The 21,564-nt window shown below is 37.7% G+C and overlaps 1 protein-coding gene across 3 annotated transcripts in view; it reads right to left on the bottom strand.

Annotated features, from left to right (window-relative positions):
* Nucleotides 1–21,564, bottom strand: part of UBE2W (ubiquitin conjugating enzyme E2 W) — a 97,382-nt gene that overhangs the window by 15,510 nt on the left and 60,308 nt on the right. For all 3 annotated transcript variants that reach the window (XM_057303029.2, XM_003831319.5, XM_034966245.3), the window contains 2 exons: nt 14,773–14,928; nt 9,959–10,034 (listed from right to left, as the gene is read on the bottom strand). In XM_057303029.2, coding sequence (XP_057159012.2) covers nt 9,959–10,034; nt 14,773–14,928 — 232 coding nt within the window. The remainder of the gene's footprint in view (nt 1–9,958; nt 10,035–14,772; nt 14,929–21,564) is intronic.

The following is a 21,564-nucleotide window of genomic DNA, read 5'->3' on the forward strand; positions in this document are numbered from 1 at the left end:
CTGGAGTTTAAAAATAAATCATCCCTAATTCATTAGACACCTTAAAATAAATAAGAATAGTATCTTTAAGAAAACAAGTAGTTTATATCCTCTAAAGTTCACTCACAATTTTCTTGGCAATGCAAAGTGGCTCACGCCTGTAATTCCAGCATTTGGGGAGGCTGAGGTGGATGGATTGCTTGGGCCCAGGAGTTCAAGACCAGCCTAGGCAATACGGCAAAATATTGCCTCTACAAAAAATACAAAAATTAGCCTGGCATGGTAGTGCATGCCTGTAGTCCCAGCTACTTGGGAGGCTGAGGCTGAGGTGGGAGGATCGCTTGAGTCTCAGAGGTTGAGGCTGCAGTGAGCCGTGATCCCTAGCCAACACCATCTCCAAAAAAAAAAAAAAAAAAAAAAAAGGGATGTTCTTTAAATTATTGTGGTACTTGAAACAGAGAAGATATACTTGTTATGGATATAAAACAAACTTAGGAATATTAATAAGTTCCTTAAAACATCGCTTCTGCAATAGAGTAACAATAGGGTTGGTCCCTGAAACTAACACTAAAACTAATCATACTCAAATCTCTAAGCTAAAAGATGGCACTAAAATTCTACCTAATATGTCAAACTACTGGGGATAAATTTTAAGGTGATACAAGATAACAATATATACAATAAGAAAAGTGACAGATAAAATTCAATTTGAACATAATGTTATCCAGTTAACTACCAATAAACTTGTATCTCCAAAGACATACCATCTTTGACAGGTGGTAGCACAAATGCATCTTTATTTACTAACTTGTTCATTGCAGAAGGTTTTTAGTATAGTAGGTTTTCTGTAGAATGTGCTACCAAAATGATTAGGAAATCTTTGTGAAGCTACTTTCCAGATCCCAATCCCTGTTTTTGACTGATATGATACTACCCACCTTTGAATACCCTCGTTTTGAAGAAACAAATGATCTATAACAGCTAGATCAACAGGGACTTGCGGGACTATGAATCCATGATGGCTATATGTAATCAAGAGTTTATAAGCAAACTTTAAGTATAGATACAACTATGAGCCAAAGCCATCGCCATCCTTTTTCTAAATAGGATGGCCATAACTAAGAAGCAAAAACTTATCCGTTACTAGAAAGAACATAGTTTGCTAGCCAGATGAAAGCATTATTGGATACCAGGACAAACTCACCCCCCAACCAAAAATAAATAAATAAAAAATAAAAAAAATCAGAGTAACCCATTTTGGGTCAAGACAAATACAGGCTGACAAAAGGTGGTAAAAGAATGGTATATTTAATCTCTTGGTTAAAGCATTTGTAACAAGATAATGGCCTGAAGAAAAATCTAATTATTAACCATTTATATTTTTCCTGGAAATTCAGAAGCCTCTACTAAAATTACACTTTCAAATATAACATACAAACTGCCAGTTTCAAAGAGGTGGCACCTACCATGGCTAACTTCACGGGGCTTCTGAGAAATGTAAATGAGAAAGAACTATATTAGAAGAAGGTCATTTAGTTTTCTCCTGAGAATAAAAACTATCATATAGTTTTCCAACTATCATGGAAACCCATCTCCTTGGATATCCCCAGGGACAGAAGACTAGAAAAAAAAGGAACACAGTAATACAGGTCAGTGGATATGAAGTGGATGCTACCTCCAAGAAAGAGAAAATATTTAGTTTTGTCTCTCAACAATTTAGGGAATTAAAATTTTCCTTTAACGAACCAATTCAAGAGATATTTCAAAGTAGGCAGACAAAGACTTGTTAATCAGCAGGAAACAGAAGGCACAAACAAACTGAGTAAAAGTTTGGACTCAGGAATTTAGAAAATGGTTTTATAACTCCAAAAGCTGGTACAACAACACAGGTAAATCTATGGACAGCAACTATACAGCAGGAAGAAAAGGAGTTTGATACTACTAGTCTGAGACAATTTTATGCTCCTGCCCTCTTGTAGTCTTTATACTTCTATAGAAATGTTCCAGCTGAACAGAATCAGAATGCAGTCCATGGTTTTTAAAAACCGATATTCCTCTACACCTTCCCCAAATTACAGACTCATTTTGTTGGATATGCCATCTAAACATTGTGCCAATTCATTTCCTATGAGCTTAGGTCTCTGAAACCAATCTTCAACAAACAGGAGCCTTAAGTTACACGGGGTGAGCATCCCTAAATCCAAAATCTGAAACTTTTTAAGTATCAACATGACACCACAAGTGGAAAATTCCAGACTTGACCTCATGATGTTAAACAGTTAAAACTCTGTTTCATGCAAAAAATTATTTAAAATGCTGTATAGGTCCAGTGTGGTGGCTCATGCCTGCAATCCCAGCACTTTGGGAGGCTGAGGCGGGCAGATTGCTTGAGTCCAGGAATTTGAGACCAATCTGGGCAACATAGTGAAATCCCATCTATACCCCCCAACAAAATATACAAAAATTAGCTAGGCATGGTGGTACGTTGTCTGTAGTCCCAGTTACTCGGGACACTGAGGTGGGAGGATCACCTGAGCCCGGGAAGTTGAGGCTGCAATGAGCCATGATCATACCACTGCACTCCAGCCTAAGTGACAGAGTGAGATTCTGTCTCAAAAAATAAATGAAGTTTTGTATAAAATTACCCTCAGAATACGTGTTTAAGGTATATGTGAAACATACATAAATTTCATGTTTAGACTTGGCTCCCATCCCCAAGATAGCTCATTATGTATATGCAAATATTCGAGAAAAACAAATTGAAACCCAAAACACTTCTGGTACCAACCATTTCGAATAAGGGATATTCAACCTACAGTTTATAACCAACCATTCAATTTTCTAACACTTTAAGGAGAATGGTTCCAGCCAGCCACATATCTGTCCTCCCCGCTGTGGAAAGCAAATCATTTATGAAACTAAGTTGTATATGCCTGATACTGACCTCAGAAAACAAATGGACCATACAACTAATGGACTTTAGTTGGCTACCTCACTGAAATTATTTTTATGGTCTCACAAAGAGACACGTTCAAAAGATACTTTCTATCTTTCCCAAGAACAATTATCATGTCTGTTTTATGATATAGAACTCTGAGGCCTCAATCATTCATTTATTGGTGCATGGAACTGTATGCAGATCTGTTTTCTAAGGAAGATTCTAGCCCTGAATCATAAGAAAATTCCTTAGCCCATCTATATGCTGAGGTGAGTTGTCTATTTTGCATATCTATTTTGGTTAGGCTTGTTTTTTTTTAACCCTATTCTCCCTGCTCAATTGATTATTCAAAGCATAAGAATCCCCTCCCACTCCCGCACTGCCTTAACTGGCAATGAATAAATTTGAATTTCAAAGCAGGTATGACTTCAATTTCTTAGTGAATAGAAACTATAAAGGAATTCTGGAAAACACATTGATAGTCAACTACAAGTAAGTAATAAAGAAATGTGCAGTCACTATCAATACAACTTTTTATTTAATATATCCAAAGACCTCTAAACACTAATGAGGTGACTTTTTACATGGTAATAAATCACTGTGTGGTAAATAAGAACCTCAAAAGAAATAAATACAAGCTATGATGCAAGCAAAGACAATAACAGTGGGGTAAACAGTGACTGGCCTAATTCTTAAGGGATTCTAACTAATAATGTAGAAAACCACAAATTTAAGCTGAGAGAGGTCTCTTCCAAGAACGTTACAAGACCAGTGCTCTAACCCCTGAGCTATGGAGCCCTTGTGTCTTCTTCCAAGAACTTTAACACAGGTATTTGGCAGCTCAGCTTTAGCATGTCAGCAGAGTCCTCCTCTTATAAAACCAGGAAATGAAGCAAATTTCAGATTTGTTGTTTTTCATTAACTGTGCCTCCATCCTGCATCCAGCATCCAGGAAGTATATATACAATCACTAATCTAAACCAAACCTCTCTTGCCTCTTTGCTTAGATCTGACAAACACTGACTCACCTTGACCCAAGTATGTCGGGAAGCACCACACAGGAGGACTGTGGAGCTTGAGACCTGAGGCATACAATTCCACTTAGTTTCTAGAAACTGAAATGCTAAGTGTTTCAGTGAGTTTATCCAATTCTTAGTAAGCTTTTGTTCAGTTTCTGATCTTTCTGCCTAGCCTTGAAAGTCACATAAGGAAACTGGCCTGTTCTGTAAGCCTTTGAAAATTAGATGATGCTAAGAAACATCAAGAGTTCATATGTCTTGGTAACTAGGTGTTATACTGGAACAAAGCAGTATAACACCTAGAGCTAAGCAGGAAAAGATACTGACTTGTGGAAAGTTCTAATAAGAAAATTAATGTGTTATACTTTTTACAAGCGTATGATTATCTTTGATAAGATTACCCAAATTTACCTATAATGCCAGGACAAGCTATTATTTACATTGCCTGTGACTGCTATTCTGATATATATAAAGGAGAAGACAGTATGTGCTACACAGCTGAAATGCATTAGCTTTTTAAAAGTGAAGGAAAAAAAAAGTGAAGAAAAAGTTCAAAGAAGATTCTCTGCAGCCATCCTAGTTGGATGACAGAACAGCTGCTTTACCATCTCAATGTGTAACAAATATTTCCATTCCTTGATTGCTATGAAACTCACTTTCAAAACAAAGTTGTCCCTTAAAAGGAGAATGGTGGAGGGGAATGATTCAAACATTCAGCATTCAAGCAAGAGGAGAAAATATATTAAGAGATAAGAATGGTCATCGCAAGTCAATGAACCAAGGATATTTTAAACAAAATTATCTGTAAATGAAAAAAAAAATTTATGTACCCAGGACTGGGGACTGGAGTAGAACAGTCATAATTCAGGTGAGTAAGAATCCAGTGCCTTTTAAAAATAGCTCATTTGCATTGGGGGGGCGGGGAGAGGTGAAAGAGGAAAGGATAACTTTAATCTGTTTATTGGAAAAATGAATTACTGTATGAACTTCAGACTATTTTATATTATGTGAAAGGTTAATTTGGTTTGAAAGCCTATTTTTTTGGTACTTCTCGGCTTACTTGGAGATTACGTGTCTCCAAACTACTAAAAAGAACTTTCTACTTCAGTCAACAAAGTATGGATTTCTCAGTAACATAAAAACTGTTAACTCTAAGAAAAATAACTTCTATTGGCTGGGCGCAGTGGCTCACACCTGTAATCCCAGCACTTTGGGAGGCCGAGGGGGCAGATCACCTGAGGTTGGGAGTTCAAGACCAGCCTGACCAACATGGAGAAACCTCATCTCTATTAAAAATACAAAATTAGCCGGGCGTGGTGGCACATGCCTGTAACCCCAGCTACTCGGGAGGCTGAGGCAGGAGAATCTCTTGAACCCAGAAGGCAGAGGTGCGGTGAGCCAAGATGGCGCCACTGCACTCCAGCCTGGGCAACAAGAACAAAACTCCGTCAAAAAAAAGAAAAAGAAAAAGAATAAGAACTTATATTTCTATTATAAATCCTAATTTAAAGAATTAATCCTTATATTTCTGGTTTTATCTTTCCCCATTTCTTATTCAAAAGCAGGTAAGAAGAAACTCTGAAGTATTCTTAGATGAAAGACTTCTCATAAATCCTTTCAACCATATAACCCAGCATTAGAGGGGCTAGAAAACCGATTATCTTTTTGAACTTTCTCCACTAGGGAGTAGTAAATAAGGAAAAAATAGGAATACCCTCTAATAATGGCATGAGAAAGTACAAGAGAGGGTTGTACTTTAAAAAATGTGTACTTTTAAAAAAACTCATCTTCTAAAACACAATGTCCCCTGAAGTTGCATGAAAAACCTCAAGGTGGTTTAAAAACACTTGTAAAAAAGAAGAATCTTTCAATTACTAGTGAGATTGAATCTATCTGAACCAGAATTACTAGAGTCTTAAAAACACTGACACTTAAAAATAACTATGTTTGTCAATATTCCTAATTGGCTAATCTTAATTTTTGATGCATGTGGGAACTCACTATAGTAAGATAAAGGAGTTTCTGACACTCAAGGATTTTGTTTGTTTGTTTTTTAAGGCTTTTTTGTAAAGGCATGAAGAAGCGGCTTAGTGTTTGGTCCTAAAAGGCAAAAGAATGTAAGAAAGAATTAGGCCTGTTTATTAATGAGTCTATTTGGAAACCTTGTCAAATAATCTCAGAAACAATAGTTCTCAGAAGACTAGCTACATCAGAATTATCTGAGGGTATCTTAATGTAAACAAAACCAGCATTCAAGTTTATTAGGTTCCTCAAAGGAGGGAGTACTTAACAAGGCTTTGGTAAAAGAGCTCCTAAGAAGAGAGGAGTTGTGTGTGTAGTAGAATTAATTTGAGGCAAATAGCACATGTAGAGGTAACAGATGGCAGACTAAGAAACTGAGTATATAATAATAAAGTACTACACTGAATATTTCATAAATAAAACTTTTCTTGTGTTAAGGATTTTTTTTAGGACAGATTCTCTGAAGTTTAATAACTAAGACAAATGTTTGCTCTTGAATTTTAAGCTTGCTAAATACTGCTAAACTGCTTCCTTAAAGGATTACACTAACTTGCTACATACCACCAGCAAGTATGAAAACAATTTTATTCTACCCTTTACTCTCCCCTTCAGTATTGCATTTGTTTTATAAAACTCCGCAGATTCAGAAACTGTTTCAAAATCTTAAACTGGTAATTATTTTACTGAGCTGCACTTTTTTGCCTATTTTGTTTTTTATCCTTAAGTAACTTTCAGAAACGGTTTATTTTTAATAAGCTATAAACATTTCACAATTTTTTCAAACTTTATAACGATAGTGCTTTAAAGTTAAAGAAGCTGTACATTTTCATATAATTGAATGTTTAATTTCTTTGTGATTTCTTTTAAATTCAGAAATTCTTCCTTTCTCCAGAGAGCTGATACCCAACACTGAAAAAAAACATTTTTTTGGTTATATTTTAAAAATAGGCCAGGCGCAGTGGCTCACGCCTGTAATCCCAGCACTTAGGGAGGCTGAGGCAGGCGATCACCCTGAGGTCAGGAGTTCGAGACCAGCCTGGCCAACATGGCAAAACCCGTCTCTACTAAAAATACAAAAATTGGCCGGGTGCGGAGGCTCATGCCTGTAATCCCAGCACTTTGGGAGGCCGAGGCGGGCGGATCACGAGGTCAGGAGATCGAGACCATCCTGGCTAACACAGTGAAACCCCGTCTCTACTAAAAATACAAAAAATTAGCCGAGCGAGGTGGCGGGCGCCTGTAGTCCCAGCTACGCGGGAGGCTGAGGCAGGAGAATGGTGTGAACCCCGGGAGGTGGAGCTTGCAGTGAGCCGAAGTTGCGAAACTGCACTCCAGCCTGGGTGACAGCAAGACTCCGTCTCAAAATAAATAAATAAATAAATAAACAAAAATAAAAATAAAAATACAAAAATCAGCTGGGCATGGTGGCGCGCCTGTAATCCCAGCTACTAGGGAGGCTGAGGGCAGGAGAATTGCTTGAACCCAGGAGGCGGAGGATGCAGTGAGCCTAGATCACGCCACTGCACTCCAGCCTGGGCAACAGAGCAAGACTTCATCTCAAAAAATAAATAAAAAATAAATAAATACAAATACTGAACCCACAAGAAATATTTTATGCAGTGAAAATATTCTTTCTCCAAAGGATTACAGATTTTCCAAGATGATTACTTACTAAATAATCCTTCCCCTTATCACTGATTTGTAATGCCTTATCATATATTCAAATGTTATATTCAACTGGGCCTCAATAAGAGGAACTGTATTTCAATGATCTGTTCTTCTATTAGTATTTTTAGTGTCCTGTCTGGTAGATTAATTCTCCTCCATTACCTTTATGGCTCAAAATTCAAACTTTGTTCTTCTCATCTACTATTTTTTTCCCAAACTTTTCAAACACCTATCTCCCTTCCCACCCCCACAATCATTCACTGGATTTGTAATGAACTCCATCGAACCTACAGTTTGTAAAATACACGTATTTTTATTTCACGGCTCTTAAAGTTTTGCCATTTTCTTCTTCTTCTAAGTCATATGTATTTCTTATTGATGTTACCCCAAATTTTCACATTTCTGTCTCTCAGGAACAGCATATTTCTTTGTTTTCTTTTTTCTTTTCTTTTCTTTTTTTTTTTTTTTTGAGACGGAGGCTTGCTCTGTCGCCCAGGCTGGAGTGCAGTGGCGCGATCTCCGCTCACTATGAGCTCCGCCTCCTGGGTTCATGCCATTCTCCTGCCTCGGCCTCCCGAGTAACTGGGACTACAGGCGCCTGCCACCACGCCCGGCTAATTTTTTGTATTTTTAGTAGAGACAGGGTTTCACCGTGTTAGCCAGGATGGTCTCAATCTCCTGGTCTCGTGATCCACCCACCTCAGCCTCCCAAAGTGCTGGGATTACAGGCATGAGCCACCACGCCCGGCCACTTCTTTGTGTTTTCTAATTTTTAACTACTGGCATAGTTCTATTGCACTGACTCGGGTCATCTTTTTGTTCAACACCTGGGGAACTTTTAAGTTTTTAATTCACTCAATTTAGGTGAGGATACAGAAGGCTTCACACTGGATAGAAGATACGGGGAGAAGGTCATAGTCCAATTAGTTTTTGCTAGTTCTAATTTATTATCAGGTTAACATTAAAAAAAAAAAAACAAACCCACACACATAAAAAACCCCAAAGGCAATACTCTTATGTATACAAAAATCACAGGGGATGGTTTTTGTTTACTTGCTTCAAAAAGTACACTGAAGAATACAGACTTTTTGTTTTTAATTTCAAATAACTCTTCAGGGAAGCATTAAGGTTAGTTTAGAAATGCTAGCAGCTCTGAATTATCATTACCATCCCAACAAATACAATAGAAATTTAAAATTAGAGAGTACTTTATTAATACAACTACAATCAGCAGAATCTCATTTTTTTTTTTAAGGGATAATGATTAGAATAGAGAGCTTTCTAATTTAATGAGGTACCCCTTACTGTGACTCCCGCCTCCTCCCGGCCATGAATACTACCAGAACTAAATGAACAAACAAGGCATCAAAACTTCTATTTCAAACAACAGATTTCCCAGTAACTAGTTCTTTTTTTTTTTTCCTTTGGAGATAGAGTCTCATTCCATCACTGTCACCCAGGCTGGAGTAGAGTGGCGTGATCTCAGCTCACTTCAACCTTCACCACCAGGGTTCAAGTGATTCTCATGCATCAGCCTCCGGTGGAATTAGCTGCAAGCCACCACGCCCATCTAATTTTTGTACTTTTAGTAGAGACGAAGTTTCACCATGTTGACCAAGCTAGTCTTGAACTCCTGACCTCAAGTGATCTGCCCACCTCTGCCTCCCAAAGTGCTGGGATTACAGGCGTAGGCCACCATGCCTGGGCTCCCAGTAAATAGTTCTAATTTGATCTAAAGATTATTAACAACTTCTTTTTTGTAATACAATGGTAGAGTCTCCGAATGTCAAAGTAATTTTACATTTTACTTTTATGATGGCTATGATTTTGTTTGCCCCATTAAAAATCTAGTGTAGTGCTGGGCGTGGTGGCTCACGCCTGTAATCCCAGAACTTTGGGATGCCCAGGTGGGCAGATCACCTGAGGTCAGGAGTTCAAGACCAGACTCATCAACACACAGAAACCCCGTCTCTACTAAAAATACAAAATTAGCTGGGTGTGGTTGCACATGCCTGTAATCTCAGCTACTTGGGAAGCTGAGGAAGGACAATCGCTTGAACCCAAGAGGTAGAGGTTGTGGTGAGCCGAGAATAACACCATTGCACTCCAGCCTGGGCAACAAGAGCAAAACTCCATCTCAAAAAAAAAAAAAAAAAAAAAATCTAGGGTAATTCATCCATTAAATATATTAGAATATTTTAAAGAATTTTCTTCATATAACATAAATATAACACCAATTATAGCTTCTCTTCTTTTTCCCAAGTCTTATAGCAAATATATATAATCTTCATATCAAAATGCTAAAAAGTTATTACAAATTCAAACTGCTTACCATGATACCACCATTTTGTTTTCTTTGGATTCTTGTTACATGTTCGCACATAAAAAGAATTATCCGGTGGTCGTCTCTGAAACAAAAAATAATTTAAATAGGTTGAAAAACAGAAAAACTGAGAGGGTGACAGTTTTAATAAAAGCTTAAGAAAAATTAACAGAATGCATAAAAAACAATATAAACATGAATAGTATATCTAAAAGAATAAAAACTATAAATGTATTCCAGGAAATGTGTATGCTTAACACCTAAATTTAAAAAAGGAATAATAAGCGTGTTTGAGTGTGGTCTGTGTTAGGTTCTAGCCTGGCCAACATGGTGAAACTCAGTCTCTACTAAAAATACAAAAAAATTAGCTGGGCATGGTGGTGCGTGCCTGTAATCCCAGCTACTTGGGAGGCTGAGGCAGGAGAATTGATTGAACCCGGGAGGCAGAGGTTGCAGTGAGCCAAGATTGTGCCATTGCACTCCAGCCTGACAACAGAGCGAGACTCTCGTCTCAAAACAAACAAACAAAAAATTAAATAAATTATAAGGGGAATGAAAAAGGACTGATGAGAAAAGTCAAATTCACATAATAATTTAAACATAGCCGGGCGCAGTGGTGGGCATCTGTAATCTCAGGTACTTGGAAGGCTGAAGCAGGAGAATTGCTTGAACCCAGAAGGTGGAGGTTGCAGTGAGCCGAGATGGTGCCACTGCACTCCAGCTTGGGTGACAGAGTGAGACTCCATCTCAAAAAATAAATAAATAATAAAACAAAGGGCCAGGCGCGGTGGCTCACGCCTGTAATCCCAGCACTTTGGGAGGCCGAGGCGGGTGGATCACGAGGCCAGGAGATCGAGACCATCCTGGCTAACACGGTGAAACCCTGTCTGCTAAAAATACAAAAAAAAAAAAAAAAAATTAGCCGGGCGTGTTGGCGGGCGCCTGTAGTCCCAGCTAACTCAGGAGGCTGAGGCAGGAGAATGGCGTGAGACTGGGAGGCGGAGCTTGCAATGAGCCGAGATTGCGCCACTGCACTCCAGCCTGCGTGACAGAACCAGACTTCGTCTCAAAACAAAACAGAAAAGTCTACTAAACTAGATTTGTCGGGAGAAGTATAGCAATGTACAAACCTCCACAAAGAACTATGTTTTTACTGTAATAGAATACCATCAAAGATAGACCAGAAGATTCAGTTTCTAAACAATATTTAAGAGAAAAAATGGGAAAAATATATATTGGCATTTCTACTATAATTGGCCTTTCTGCTGAACATATGCCCTGACTAGAACAATATATGAGAAATATATGGCAGCTCCGCAAGGGAGCTACCGCAGATAAAGTGATGCCAACAACACTGAAGATATATTATGGAAGAGACTTTTCCTGAAATTTGTTGCATACTGCCTAGACAAAAGAAAATGTTACCCTCTACAAAGACTTGGAAACATCAAATTTATATTAAAGCTATATTAAAGTTTATAGATACTATGATAGATATCCTTTAGTCTCCTTTATGCCTTTCGGAATCATTCCAATAACTTGATTATTTTCCTATCATTAAATATTGTATAGTGTATATGCAGGATTTATTTTCAGACTTAAATCTGCTTAGCTAAGCTAATGAAAATGAGATTAAGGGAATCCTTTCCTCTACCTGAGGCTAATGAAAATAAGTGAATTTGGTATGACATCATTTAAGGAAAGTCTAACCAGAAAGCAATGGTGAGTAGGACTCTGTGATAGCAGGAAGGAAAACAGTTAGTCCATTTGGCACTTCTAAAACTCATATATGTAACTATCAGTCTAGTTGAGCCTCACAATGCTCTTATGTGTTAATATTATAGTAATTTCATTTAACAAAAAGAAACATTAGAGCATAAGACAGTCAAGACATTTAGGTATTCCAAGTCAATCTGTGGACACAATTTGAGAAAATTCCTAAAAAATGAATATTATGAAATTAGATGCCTGACTACTTCAAGGAAGGGATGATTCTACAAAGTTAAATCTATGTTCATATGGAATTGGTACTACTAGAGCAGATACTTTCACAAACTCATTTTATGTATATGTTGATTAGAACCCAAGAATCATCAGAAAAGTCTTCAAAAAATACATATTTAGAAAAAAGAAATACTCAATTCTATTTGCTTAAATCATTTATCTCCCTGACAAATGATCAGGGAGATACAGTTCTTGGAAAAGAAACTATACAAAAGAAGTCTTACGAAATCGTTTTAGGAATGGGATACAAACTGAAAAGTTTGAACAATGTAAATATATTACAAAGGCATGCAAATAAAGTGGAATTTACTGAAAGTCCTGTGATCTCAATATCAGAAATTATCTTTAATCCACTGCAATCTAATGACATACTGGATTTAAATACCTTCAGTTTATGGAACCACTCCTGACTGTGTAAAAGGAAATTGGAATAGAAGAATTATGACTAAAGTCCCAAACACCTAAAGTAAAATATTTAATAGTAGTAGAATTAACAAAGTAAAGCCCATAGAACCATGTCCACTACGGAATAAAATTTACCCGTTTTAATAGTAAAACGTGTAGATGGGTATTTAAAATACTTTTCTTTTTTCTTTTTTGAGACAGAGTCTTGCTCTATTACCCAGGTTGGAGTGCAGTGGCGTGATATCAGCTTACTGCAACTTCAGCCTCCTAGGTTTAAGCAAGTCTTGTGCATCAACCTCCCAAGTAGCTGGGACTACAGGCATGCGCCACCACGCCCAGCTAATTTTTCTATTTTTAGTAGACAGGGTTTAGCCATTTTGCCTAGGCTGCTCTTGAACTCCTGGCCTCAAGTGCTCCACCCTTCTCGGCCTCCCAAAGTAGTAGGATTACAGGCGTGAGCCACTGCACCTGGCCTAAAACACTTTTTAAGGTTTCTTTGGAGCTTAGATCTCTCTAATGCCAGATCGTCTCAATGCCAAGGCAAATTTCCTCTTCATCTTTGTAACTTATCACTTAGCACAGTAAAAGTAGCACATACTAGGTACCTAGTAAATGTTTTTTGAATTTTATCGTATTTCATGGAAATCTTGATTTCTGTATTATCATCTTGGTTAAATATTATACAACTATTACAGTAAAAACATAGTTTACTAGTGCTTTAAATGGAATGATTAGTCTTATACTAAGTATACAAGAAACACTAGTAGCAGACAACTAGAATGTAAGGGGAATGGTGAGGGTTAGAGGAAGATGAAGGAAGTACATAGAATATAGTCATTCTCTAGTTTTTAATAATAAATCATTATATTTAAATGTAAATAAAATCTCATAATCATGAGGCACATGCAAGACTATGTACAGATATCGCTGACATTCATCTCTTAATAACTTTCTTATTAAATACTGTTGTTACCGTCTCACCTTTCTACAGTCTTTAAGCGTAACAGGAACATAGAAGGCCTTGTACCCACAAACTGCTTTGCCCTACACATAAAAGTTTAAAACGTGTGTGTGTGTTGGGGGTGGGTGAGAGGAGAAAATATAACAGCAATAAGCAACAAATGAGTAAAAAAAAAAACAAAACCAATTTAACCTATTATTTCACATGCTGTGGCTTAGAGTGCTTCAGATTCTAAATAACCTATCATTAAAAAATGAACTATTATCTTAAAAGTTCTCCAAATACTAATTTAATAAAAATGACAATCAGTTCAATTTGGAGAAAAGGAAAGAAAACTGTAAAACACAAATAACTCCCTAACCTCTAGGGCAAAGCTGTTTCTCCTTTAAACAGAATGCAAAAGGAAAACCCTCATAGGGATTTAAGAGGGGTTTTAAAATGTAGAAATACATAAATGTTATGCTATACTAACCCTTAAGCAGGAATGACAAGAGTGTCAGAAGTGTACAGAGGATTCAGATACATTTAAAGGGTATCCTAAATTTATATGTATATTTTAAATTTATTTCATTATTATTTTCTTGAGATGGAGTCTCGCTCTGTCACCCAGGCTGTAGTGTAGTGGCATGATCTTGGCTCACTGCAACCTCCTGGGTTCAAGCAATTCTCCTACCTCAGTCTCCCGAGTAGCTGGGATTACAGGCATATACCATCACACCCAGTTAATTTTTGTATTTTTAGTAGAGACAGGGTTTCACCATGTTGGCCAGCTGGTCTCGAACTCCTGACCGCAGGTGATTCACCTGCCTAGGCCTTCTAAAGTGCTGGGATTACAGGTGTAAGCCACCGTGCCCAGCCTACATTTTAAGTTTAATTAAGTGATTTTTTTTCTTTCTGTTTTTTTTCCCCCCACTTCCATCAGACATAGAATCTGTGGATTAATAAAGGAGAACAGGAAGAAACGCCCTGAAAATTCGACTGGTAAACTGGTCTTCCTCCTTCAACCTAATCATTAGGACAGGGAAGCTCTGGTTCCTGAAAAATTCCCTGAAACAGGTTGATCGGGTGGGAGCTGGCAGAGGGGAGAAGGAAGCTATGATGCACTTTTCTGAGGCTTTCCACTGTGAAATCTACAAAAAGAATTTCTTGTATACTTTTACCTGTGCATGCTTTTGGGAATAAAATCAGCTTTAAGAAAATACCGTACATTTCCTGTTTAAAAGAATATAAAACAGTAAGTCTGGCTTCTACCCCATTCAACATGTAAAACTTCTATTTGGAATGAAAGGTATCAAAATAACTTTCCAATTTATTACTAAACATGAAATTCCCTATAATTTTCAAATAAAAAGCATAAATCCTTCCTCCAAATAAAAATAATTACATATTAAAATTGTTTATCTACCTAACTGAAAGAAAAGATATTATCTGGAATAATTCTGAAAAGTCCTACCTTTTCCTTGCAGCTGGAAAGCATGCTAATAATGCTAAGACAAACTGATTGGACTGAGAGCGCTGGGGACCAGTCTTCTGTCAGAATGGATAAACAGATATGACCATTGCTATAAACATGAGGATGAACAGGAATATTTTCACCAGTAAACATGACCTAAGAGAGAATAAAATTCCATTAAAACTCAAATATTCTCTACTACCAAAAACTAAAATATTCTCCACATATAACAAATATTGATTATAAAAAAACAAAAAACCACCAAAATCAGTGCCAGGAACATGATAAACAACTGCTTATTTGTTTACTCTCATTAACTCAGTAAGTATTGGTTTCACTGAATGAATAACCACATAGTAGGGAAAAGATGCCAAATTATTTTTTATTTCGGTTATTTTTGATAAATTCTCCTTAAAAATTCTAAACTACGTATTTTTTACTAGTGAAAGACAACTACATTTATAAGAATGATTTTTCAGATTTTGCTCATTGCTGTCTGCATATAAAAATCAAGTATGATAAAATTCCAAACAAAAATATTCAATTTTGGGAAAATATGAATGACAGGTGGTAGGAACACTCCTCCTACTACTACCTGTTAACAATGTTAGCTCTAAGGCACATGTGCAAAGGGAAATGACTGTTATATATTCCACCTCCTCTAAACTTACACATCCATTATGATGGGTACAAGTTACTAGCTGTTAATCGGTAAATAACTATGTGCCCAGACGAAAAATACAAAAGTTGACCAAGTCTCCCAATTTGCAGTTTTACTCTCCTTTCCCTTTTACTCAATTCTTCTGTAACACTGTTTTTCCTTTCTCTATCTTGTCTCAGCAATGTTTTGAATGGTAATAAATCTATTATTTCCTTCCTTTGCTCTAATAATTCAATAAATATCTTAAAGTAGTTTTTCTTAAACTTATTTACCTAAGCAAATAGGCAGGAGAATAAATTCATATATCCTGAGGAATCTGTAAGCATAGTCCAAAGTTGCTCGAAGAAAGCAGAAGTCTTATGTTTACACTGTGTACTATATTTATTCTACAGGTTAGCAGTAATTCCTAATTCCTGACCTCGCCAAAAAAACAAACAAAAAAACAAAAGAACACATAGTTGGAAGATCTGCTTAAAAATACAAATTCAAGTGTCCTACTTTCACAGATTCTAATTTAGTAAGTATGATTAGATTTTTATAAAACCCATCAGATATAAACCAACAATTCCTAAATCAGATTTACAGTATCTCAGCCCTGCAAACTGCCTCATACCCAAGTACAACAGAATATCAGTAAGGAGAAATCTTACCTTAAGTTATAGCAGAAACTGATAAAAGATATACAGTATTGCTTTAGGCATACCCTTTTTTCTCTTTATAGAGCAGAAAAAAGAACCAGTGAGGTAAATATGAATAGAATAAGGTATGCTATAGTTTAATATGGAATATGTTATAGGAAATTACCATAAGCTAAGGTTTTATATATATTTTAAATATCTAGCTATGAATCTGATTTTGTTACAATTTTACAAAGATTTACATGTTAATAAAGCAGTCTTTCATATGAGTAGAGTCTTCTAATATTTCAAATATATTAACTAACATATGGGACACATTTCCTTGGCTAAGACTAGATAAGACAGCAAAAGGCATTTTTTCCCCAAAGGAACGATTTTCCATACTTGCATCTATTTCTTTTTTTTCTGTAAATTCTGGACATCAACTCTCCATTCCCACTAATAAAAAAAAAAAAAAAGGAACAAAAGTAAAGTCTCAAAATAAGAGAAATCAAGTCACTTATCCTACCTAATTGCAGAAGACTCCCTGAAAGGACTTTGATTTTGTAATGGCTACGCTCTAAGCATGACATTTATCTCAATTACATCTATTGGTGCTAGTACCCTCTTCATTACTTTTTGCTAAAAAAAAGTATTGCTCTGTAAAAGAAAACAAATGTTTACATGGTCTTATAGTTCCACACTGGAGTCTGTCCACAACTGTTTTTTAATGAAATTTTATTTTTCATAAATATGAACTATAGTTTATTACATCATATGCATCTGATACTCCCATGTGTTATAGATGTACAGAATGGGAATTTACAAATCTTACGGACATCTACCTTGAGGTATTCATTTTGCCATAAAAAGCCATTTGACCAGTAGGATATTTTCATTAAAACACAAGCAATACCCAAGAGTTTCTTCTTTGGCCACAATTATTTTTTTAAAAGATATTTTTCGGTGTGGCTCATGCCTGTAATCCCAGCACTTTGGCAGGCCGAGGTGGGTGGATCACCTGAGGTCAGCAGTTTGAGACCAGCCTGGCCAGCATGGCGAAAACCCGTCTCTACCAAAAAATACAAAAAATTAGCTGGGAGCGGTGGCACGCGCCTGTCATTCCAGCTATTTGGGAGGCTGAGGCAGGAGAATTGCTTGAACCCGGGAGGCAGAGGTTGCAGTGAGCTGAGATCGCACCACCGCACTCCAGCCTGGGCGACAAGAGCGAAACTCGGCCTTTAAAAAAAAAAAAAAGATATTTTTCCCAGTAAGGTCTCTATCAAGAAGTCAAGAAGAATAGTGATCTGAAAGTGCCAGGAAAAAAAAAAAAAAAAAAAAAGAACAACTGCCAAATTATCTTCTTTGGCAAAACTGAATCACCAACCTTTAAAGAAAATAGCAACACGAAGGTTACTACATCATGTTTCGCCCAGCCAATTCAGAGCACAAGGAAAACAGTATTTTTCCTAAAGAGAAATGGTTATAAACTAAATCACTTGGCCTGAGAGCCAGTAAGTGGGCATGAACCAAAAGGTACTCAGGAGAGAAGAGAAAGAAAAGCGATGAGTAGCAGTAGAAAACACCTACAGCAGATGCAGCAGATATTCTGTAAGCAAAGAGAACCAGTAATGAAGAAGACAGAAACAACTGTGAAGTAGAAGAGGACTGAGATAAAAATAATTCAGATCTCAATAATCTTTAAATAAAACAGCAGGGGCTTTTTAACATACTGCATGCAGGGCAAATGCAGCCACCCTAAAACTTTTAGCAACCAAAACCAGGGGAATTAATTACTTGCATGTAATAGGTAACCCTTAGGGCCTAACCTGCCAGATAGAGAATTTTAGAAGTTTGTCTAAACATATAAAGGGTGAATTTACATGCCAGAGGTGAATTTCTGAAATAAAAGGAAATTTTTTTCAATAGTTCATTCACATAAGGGGCAAATAAGCATAGTTTCCACAGATGGTTTTTTTTTTTCTTTCCCCAGATAGAGCTTTGCTCTTGTTGCCCAGGCTGGAGTGCAATGGTACGACCTTGGCTCACTGCAATCCCTGCCTCCCAGGTTCAAGTGATTCTCCTGCCTCAGCCTCCACCTGCCACCACACCCAGCTAATTTTTTGTATTTTTAGTAGAGATGGGGTTTTACCACGTTGGCCAAGCTGGTCTCGAACTCCTGACCTCAGGTGATCCACCCACCTCAGCCTCCCAAAGTGCTGGGGTTACAGGCATGAGTCACTGCACCCGGCCCACAGATTGTTCTAATGTAAACTTTGCTAATCTGGTTCTCTGCATGGGGAAAGTAACCAAGGCAGAATTTCTTCAACTGCATACTGTTAGCCATCCTCATTTATTTAATACTCTCTACAAGCCAAAGGAGAAAGTGAATGTTTCAGTTTTTTAACGCAGTCAAGTAGTTTCTACAAACAAGAAATTATTAAGTTGTTTCTAAGGTTCAAAAAAATTTTTTTGGAGTTTCAAGTAGCTGACAAAACTGACTAGAACTGATGTGACAAAACAACTGAACACAATAAATTTGAAACCATAGGAACTTTGCGAATGTATTCAAAATAGTCATATGAACAGCCAACGATGGAGACCACGGACATTCCTCGCTGTGTAAATTACACTAAGTAAAATGGAATTACAGATTTTTAAAGAACTATTTGATGGAAATACAGTTTTAGAAAAGGATCTTAGACCGAATGTACATGAATCAAGTTTGAAGTTGCATTAGAAACAGTCTTTTTTTTTGAGATGGAGTCTCGCACTGTTGCCCAGGCTGGAGTGCAATGGCCCGATCTCTGCTCACTGCAAGCTCCGTCTCCTGGGTTCACATGATTCTCCTGCCTCAGCCTCCCAAGTAGCTGGGATTACAGGCGCACACCACCACGCCTGGCTAATTTTTTGTATTTTTAGTAGAGATGGGGTTTCACTATATGTTGGCCAGACTGGTCTCGAACTCCTGACCTTGTGATCCGCCCGCCTCGGCTTCCCGGAGTGCTGGGATTACAGGCGTGAGCCACTGCACCCAGACTGGAAGCAGTCTTTAATTATTACTACATTTCCAAACATCTCCCGAGCAGTATGGCTTATTCAAAAGCAAGTGAGAGCTAAGAGAGAAATAATTATGCTCAGGGTATGTATCATTTTGGAGATAAGTATGTTTATCCCACAACCAACCTGAAATTTTAAGCAGGCCAATCTCTGGGTAACTTTTGGGTACTGTGAATGTAGTGCCTTTCATAAAACTACTAAAATCTACACTGAAAGCCACCATAGTGATAAAAATAAAAAATAAGAATGAACAGGGGCTGGGGATGGTGACTCACACCTGTAATCCTAGCACTTTGGGAGGTCAATGTGGGAGGATCACTTGAGCCCTGGAGCTCAAGACCAGCCTGGGTAACAAAGTAAGATCCCATTTCTAAAAAAAATAGTAACTAGCCGCATGTGGTGTCATGCTCCCGTAGTCCCAGCTACTCAGGAAGCTAAGGTGAGAGGAATGTTTGAGCCAGGAGTCTGAGGTTGCAGTTGAGCTACGATAGCCCATGGCACTTCAGCCTGGGCAACAGAGTGAGACCCTGTCTTGGAAAAAAAACAAAAAACAAAAAACCTCACTCAAAGTTGGTGTAGTCAGAGAAATAGCTCGATATTATAGCTACCAATATTTACAATGACTTAATAAAAATCAATAATTGAAAGTAGACTTGTAATTGTACACTTCTATATGTTTATACAGTTTACCAAAAACCTCTGCATTACTGCTAAGAACAAAATAAAGGATGGGTATCAGGTACCTTTCTAATATGAAATTCAAGAATTTTCAAACATCAAGCCCAATACTGAAAGGCCTTATGGTACTGAGATCTTACCACAAAGGAGGCACACTATTGTTCAGACTAGAGTTGCAGAGGTAGTTAGAAAGTCTGTAACCTAACATGGTGTCAAGCTAGGTCAAAACACAGTGTATATAAACGAGCAGTAAAAAACAGAATATAATTATAAAAGCCAATCTACAATATGGATACCAAGGTTTTTCCAGGGACAGTATGAGGAAAATATGTTCTCTGATTACAATTATTATAAGATAGTACTTAATGCAGACAACAGTACTTAATGTGTAACTACATAAACTGAACATACAAGCAATCAGTTTATTGTTGTAATGGAAACTAAATCAGATATTTATGTATAACATACAATACAGGTAGTCTACCATAAATGGTATTTGACAAAAATGACTGGAGATTGGAATCTTAGCATACCTTTCCATTCAATTCTCCCTTTTTAGTCCTCTCATACACAGCAAGCATCCGTAAGTGTTCCCTGTTACTCTGTAATAACGAGTACCATGCAGCTATAGTGCAAAGACAAAATTATTGGACACAACGAAACTAAACTTGGATTGTCTTGGATGGTAATCATTCTCTTCCCTTTATACTCTATGTTCTTTTAGCCTACTAGTCTAATCCTCTATCTTCCTTCCCCTTGACCCCCAAGGCTTCAGTGAATAGGGTTCACTGTTAACCTTCTTGTCAGGTGTCCAAGACGCTTGTCAATTTAAGGCAATAAAAACTGTTATTCAAAGACTTTGGAAAGCTTGAACGTCACCCCATGAAAGAGGATGGAAAATCAGACCAGGAAAAAAAGACAAGATGAGGACATCACGAACATAGGTTCTGGATCTCTGCAAAGAATGAATTTTGAGCAACAGAAAAGGGTCCGTGGTAAGGAGGCATGAATAGGAGGGGGGAATGAGGATGAAGAGGAAGGTAATTACTCTTTTGCCTCAGTACTTTTAAAGCTTTATAATCAAGGCAATTGTACTTTCAGCACCACTCTTAGCAACAAAATGGCTTCTAATCAAAGAGACACTGTCCCCTTCCCTCTAAAATAAACATTTTCCCTATTTCTAAAATACTGAAAACGTCTTCATCAAAAATTAGCTAAAAGTCTCTAAAACAAGGCCGAGCACGGAGGCTCAAGCCTGTAATCCCAGCAGTTTGGGAGGCCGAGGTGGGTGGATCACTGGGGGGTTAGGAGTTCCAGACCAGCCTGGCCAACATGGCAAAACCTTGTCTCTACTAAAAATACAAAAATAAGCCAGGCTTTGTGGTGCGCGCCTGTAATCCCAGCTACTGTGGAGGCTGAGGCAGGAGAATCGTTTGAACCCGGGAGGCGGAGGTTGCAGTGAGCCAAGATTGCGCCACTTCACTCCAGCCTGGGCAACAGAGTGAGACTCTGTCTCAATAAAAAGTGCCCAGGCATGGTGGCTCACACCTATAATCCCAGAACTCTGGGTGGCTGAGGCAGGCAGATCACAAGGTCAGGAGTTTGAGACCAGCCTGGCCAACATGGTGAAACCCCATTTCTAACTAAAGATACAAAAAAAATTAGCTGGGTGTGGTGGTGCATGCTTGTAATCCCAGCTACTCAGGAGGCTGAGGCAGGAGAATCACTTGAACCCAGAAGGCGGAGGTTGCGATGAGCCAAGATCATGCCACTGCA

Source organism: Pan paniscus, chromosome 7, assembly GCF_029289425.2.
Source record: "Pan paniscus chromosome 7, NHGRI_mPanPan1-v2.0_pri, whole genome shotgun sequence".
In the NCBI taxonomy this organism is placed as follows: Eukaryota; Metazoa; Chordata; class Mammalia; order Primates; family Hominidae; genus Pan; species Pan paniscus.